Source organism: Pantherophis guttatus, chromosome 5 (assembly GCF_059756535.1).
Source record: "Pantherophis guttatus breed Tessera chromosome 5, ASM5975653v1, whole genome shotgun sequence".
NCBI classification, from domain to species: domain Eukaryota; kingdom Metazoa; phylum Chordata; class Lepidosauria; order Squamata; family Colubridae; genus Pantherophis; species Pantherophis guttatus.
In genome coordinates, this window is record NC_142067.1 from 118,375,882 (window position 1) to 118,381,881 (window position 6,000).

Sequence of the window (6,000 nt, forward strand, 5' to 3'; positions counted from 1 at the left end):
TGTAGAAAAAGTGGTTTTAAAAGTAAAAAAAAAAAATGGCCACACCCACCCAGTCACATTAACCCCCCCACCAAGCCACGCCCACAGAACCGGTAGTAACAAATTTTAGATTTCACCACTGGCCCATACCCAAAACAGAATTTTTTAAAATGCAAATATCCCTCTTATAGCTTATTCCAGAATTTACCAACAATTACAAAGCCTATTCCATTCCAACTCCACTACATTCTAACTCTATGCCACACCATGCTACACCATGCCATTCTGCATTCTATTATTACTGTTCTGTTCTGTTCTACTCTACTCTACTCTCTAATATTTATTCCATTCTCTAATATCTATTATATTCTATTCTAATTCTAATTAATTCTAATTCTATTTCCATCCAGTCCAGCCTATTTCCTTTTTCTTTGCTTGTTCTATTCAAGCACTTACAGACACGTATTCAGGAATAGAAAGTTCATCTTCTGAAAGAGATTTGAGTTTGGTGTAATACTCTTCGTTCAATTCAAGATCACGCAGGCTACGACGTATATCTCCAGAGCGCTCTCGTAACTGATGATTGTTCTTTTCTAGTTGCCTTTGGCGCAATAAGATGGTTTCCATTTCCTGTTTCATTAATTCTTGATGTTTTCTAGGAAAAGAGTTGTTTGTTACTTAACTAAAAAGGGACTTATCCTAGACCGAGGCAATACCATTAATACTTCTGAGTTGAACAAAAGTCTAATCCCATTTGCAGAACAATTATTTTAATAATATTTAAATAAGACACAATGTATAAGCCTGAATTATTTATGCTGTTTTATCAAGATGAGAAACATACATAGCCTTTTGCTTTTAACTGTTAAAAAAAAAAAGCCCGATTCAAAAATTCAGTGCTTTTATTTTCAACAGTTGATTGAATGAGTGTGTGGTGCCTGATTTTCAGACCAACGAGCCTACTACAATTCCTACAGAATAGAAATGTGCAATGTAACCCTATGGGTTTATTTTCAGGAGGCCTAGGACAGGGGTGTCAAACTTGCATCATCACGGTGTCGTCACGTGACGTATCGCGACTTTTCCCCCCTTCGCTAAACCGGGAGTGGGCATGGCCAGCACATGATGCATCTGGCCCACAGGCCGCGAGTTTGACAGCCCTGGCCTAGGAACAAAGCCTATTTCTCAGATGCCAGGACTTGAATCCAGTGCTTACACCCTTTTGGAAACCACTGCCAAGATAATAACATCACAAGTTCCATTTTTATGAAACAGGCTTGTTTTTTCAATGCACTTCCACTGTCCTTTGATATAACCTGGTTACATCTTAGTACCGTGTTTCCCCGAAAATAAGACCCTGTCTTATATTTTTTGGAACCCTGAAACAAGTGCTTGGCCTTATTGCCATGCGCTCAAAAGCCCAATTGTGCTTATTATCAGGGGATGTCTTATTTTGGGAGAAACAGGGTTATCAACTCACTGTCTGAAGAGCTAAGAAATGGAATACCTGAAATAGTTCAGAAAAACACCAAAACATCTTTTAATTCATCCTTCCTTCTTCTCCTCCTCTTCAGACATAGCAATAACAATGCAATTGCTATGCAATACATAGCAATGTATCCTTCTTTGCCCAAGAAAGCGAACAAGAATGGAGGGTTATTGCCCATAAATGGAAAACCAGAATTTGGAAGTTAACCCTGGTTTTCCAAGCCTAGTTGGTTGGGCTGAATCAAGCCACAGCTTTCTGGCCTGGAGATATGTTTTGTCCATATGAGAAAACAGAAGGGGCCAAATATCTTTAGAATAGCAAGGAGAAGGGAGGGAGCAAATCAGTTTTCACCCAAGCCAGTCCTCTGAACGTGTTTTTCGTTCAAAGATCTGGAATGCAATTATGGAATATCAAATTGGAGCAGTCCAGTTTGATTGAACTCCTGCTTCTAAATTTGATACCTTCTCTTTCATACCTAGCATCTTCTTGCTGTAACGCCAGCTGGTTATCTAGTCGTAAAGACAGTAGTTGTTTCTCATGGACTGCATCATTAAGTTTCTCTTCTAGTTCTTCAATCTAAAGCAATAAATTTGATAAAGAAAAGAAACCACGATTAACGTGAGCCCCAATTTAGATTTGTAGAAGGAAACCAAGAGAAGATACAGATGTTACTGTAATTCTTAGCATAAGCACGACAATTCTTAATGTTGCAATTCTTAACATTAACGCAATTCGCTTAACATTCAAACCGTCATTAAAAAGGCAGAGCAAAGAATGTTCTTCCTGCATCAACTCAGGAAGGTCAGACTGACCTAGGAGCTGTTGATACAGTTTTACAGATGAATTGTTGAGTTTGTCATGTGTACAACCCACTTAGAAAAAAGTGGGATAGATAGCTTCACCACCAAATGGATTCGCAGCTGGCTGACAAACCGTACTCAACGAGTAGTCCTTAATGGGTCTAAGTCTATATAGAGAGAAGTAAGCAGTGGAGTACCACAAGGTTCCGTCTTAGGCCCAGTACTCTTCAATATCTTCATAAACGACTTAGATGAGGGAATAGAAAGGGAACTCACAAAATTTGCAGATGATACTAAGCTGACAGGAATAGCTAACACCCTAGAAGATAGGCTCAAGATCCAGATAGATCATGATAGACTTGAACACTGGGCCCTATCGAACAAAATGAAATTCAATGTAGAGAAAAGTAAAGTCTTACACTTAGGCAAGAAAAAGAAAAAGCACACATATAAACTGGGGGAAACCATACTTAATAGCAGTGACTGTGAGAGGGATCTTGGAGTCTTAGTGGACAATCAGCTAAATAAGAGCCAGCCGTGTGCAGCGGCAGCTAAAAAAGCTAACACAATCCTAAATTGCATTAACAGAGGGATACAATCAAGATCAAGTGAGGTACTAATACCGCTCTATAAAGCCCTAGTAAGGCCACACCTAGAGTACTGCATCCAGTTTTGGTCACCACACTATAAAAAAGATGTTGGGACTCTAGAAAAGGTGCAGAGGAGAGCAACCAAGATGATTAGGAGACTGGAGACTAAAACATATAAAGGACGGTTGCATGAACTGGGCGTGGCTGGTCTAGCGAAGAGAAGGACTAGGGGAGACATGATAGCTGTCTTCCAATACTTGAGAGGCTGCCACAGAGAGGAGGGGGTCAAGCTGCTTTCCAAAGCACCTGAAGGCCAGACAAGGAATAATGGATGGAAACTGACCAAGGGGAAATCAACCTAGAAATGAGGAGGAACTTTCTGACAGTTGAAAAGAATCAACCAATGGAACAGAAGTTGCCTTCGGAAGTTGGCGGAGCTTCATCACTTGAGACTTTCAAGAAAAGATTAGACTGCCATTTGTCAGAAATGGTGTAATGCTCTCTACATGGGGCTCTCCTTGAAGAGCACTCGGAGGCTCCAACTGGTCCAGAATGCGGCTGCGCGGGTGGTTATGGGCGCAACCCGTTGTGCCCATGTGACACCCCTCCTGCGCGAGCTGCACTGGCTCCCAGTGGTCTTCCGGGTGCGATTCAAGGTGTTGGTTACCACCTTTAAAGCGCTCCATGGCATAGGACCCGGGTACCTCCGAGACCGTCTTCTGCCACCAATAGCCTCCCACTGACCAGTCCGTTCCCACAGAGAGGGTCTCCTCAGGGTGCCATCAGCCAAGTTATGTCGGCTGGCGACGCCCAGGGGGAGGGCCTTCTCTGTGGGAGCCCCAGCCCTGTGGAACGAACTGCCCCCGGAAATTCGTAAGATCTCCGACCTCCGGGTGTTTCGCTGCGCATTGAAGACCCTGTTGTTCCGCCAGGCCGGACTATCAACACAATAGTTTTAAATTGGGGTATTTAAATTTATTGGGGTTTTAAATTTGAGCCACTTTATTTAATTATTTTAAATTTTATATTGTTGTTTTGTCTGTGTTTTTAAATAGGCTGTACACCGCCCTGAGTCCTTCGGGAGAAGGGCGGTATAGAAATAAAATTATATTATTATTATTATTATTATTATTATTATTATTATTATTATTATTATTATTATTATTATTATTATTATTATTATTGCTTGAGCAGGGAGTTAGAGGTATAAGGTCCCTTCCAACTCTGTTAATCTGTTACTTCTATAACAACCAACTTGTACCACAGGTACAGACTCCAAAGGATAGTTAAGACTGCAGAAAGAACAATTGCAACCAGTCTGTCTTCCATACAAGACCTGTATATGGTCCCTGCTTCTCTCCCTTCTCCCTCTCTCTGTCCCTCTTTCTCCCTCCGTCCCTCCCTCCTTCTCCCTCCCTTCCTCTCTCCCACCCACCTTCCCTCTCTCTCCCTCCCTTCCTCCCTCTCTCTAGCTCTCTCTCTCCCTCCTTCCCTCCCCCTCCCTCCCTGCCTCCGTTCCTCTCCCTCCCTCCCCCTCTCTCTCAGCCTCAAATTTTGACTGAAATGGATCCAAATAAGTAGCAGTTACCAAAGATTATGTTGAGAAACAGAGAGCTATTAGAAGAGCTATCAACACTAGCAAGTTCAGTCCTAAAACACTTGAACGTGAAAATTAAAAAAGAAAGAAAGCCATCCTCTTACCTTTGTCAAGTACTCCACTTTTAAGTTATCTAGCATCAAGTTCTTCTGAGAAAGCTCGATTTTGAGTAACTGGACATTATGCAGCAGTTCTTTCCTCTCTATAAGCTGCCTCGTAATTTTGACGGTACCTTTCCGATCTTCTGACGAGGAGATATCATCGGTGGGGAAGGTCGTCTCTAAGCTAATATCTTCTGATTCCAAAGAGCTGGATAAATTTACTTTCTTGGGATCCCTGGAGCTTTTCCTTGACATCTTCTAGCAGGATGTAAAAAACCCCGTTCTCTTCAAAATTGTAACAAGCTTAAAAAGTAAGCAAAGAGAAGGTAAATTAAAAAGAGAAAGCAACAGCAAATTAAACATTATGTTTAAATACTTTCAATTCACTGTGTAATAAGTAGAACAGGGCAAATATAAAATTCTGTCTAATCTAAACAAGAATCTATATCTAGGGCTCCCAAGCTGGCATTTTGGGGGGCAGCTACACATCTATGCCCACATTCATTGGCACCTCATAGTCTCCTTTCTCCACGTGATGTATTTTTAATCAAAAAAGGAAGAAACTGGCATCTTGCAGACAGAATGCCAGTCTCAGTTTCAACCAACTCTTTTTTCCCCCTGGGCCTCCAACTAACTCCAAAATTTTCTCAGTACATAGCAGTAATGTACACTATCCAGAATCATTTCTTGAGATGTGAAGCTGTAGAAATAATAAAGATGGGCGGCTGCAACCCAATATGGATTATAAATGTGAGTCAGTTGTCAAAGAATCCCAATGTAAATCACGTGAGTGTGGGGGCATCTGCAACAGTCGTTAAACGGTCATATGTGGCTTTTTTCAGTCGTAACTTCGGTCACTAAACAAACTGTTGTAAGTCGAGGACCTATATTCTATTCTAACTTGAGGCTGCCTCCAATGATGTCAATACCAGAACAGCACAAGGATTGTAACGAGAATGATAAAACTGCAAGGTTCCTCAGACAATAACCAAACCTGCAATATTCACTGCATTGTAGCTTCAAACGGTCACTAAGTGAACCTCTGTAAGTCAAGGAAGACCCATACAGGTCACATTGTTCACAAACGCATTACTGTTACAGCAGTAAAGCAAAGCAATCATTAGAGCCATAAAACATGGTTAAGTCTCAGGTTTATGAACACCTCCCTCCCCTCCCCACCTTTGGCAAGGCTCAGACACAATGGGGAAACCCACTGGGTCAAACCTATGGTGCCATTGGCGAATCTAGGTCAGATTTAGGCGCTTGGTCAATGCCACCATATGCCCAAAGGCAGAGATGAGCTCAAAGCATCTCCATTGACTAACTTCGGATTTAACGGACTCATAGAGTCCGTTAAATGAGAATCTCTGGCCAAATGGATTGGGGAGAAAGCTCGCGAGGGTGGGGGGGAGGGAGGTCTCCCCTTCCTGTCCGGTCGGGCTTA

General features: G+C 42.0%; 1 protein-coding gene across 1 annotated transcript in view; it reads right to left on the reverse strand.

Moving 5' to 3' along the window:
• Positions 1–6,000, reverse strand: part of PIBF1 (progesterone immunomodulatory binding factor 1) — a 100,226-nt gene that overhangs the window by 93,949 nt on the left and 277 nt on the right. Inside the window, exons 2-4 of the mRNA XM_034416880.2 lie at positions 4,560–4,859; positions 1,944–2,044; positions 436–634 (exon numbers count right to left, since the gene is read on the reverse strand). Coding sequence (XP_034272771.2) covers positions 436–634; positions 1,944–2,044; positions 4,560–4,811 — 552 coding nt within the window. The 5' untranslated portion in view covers positions 4,812–4,859. The remainder of the gene's footprint in view (positions 1–435; positions 635–1,943; positions 2,045–4,559; positions 4,860–6,000) is intronic.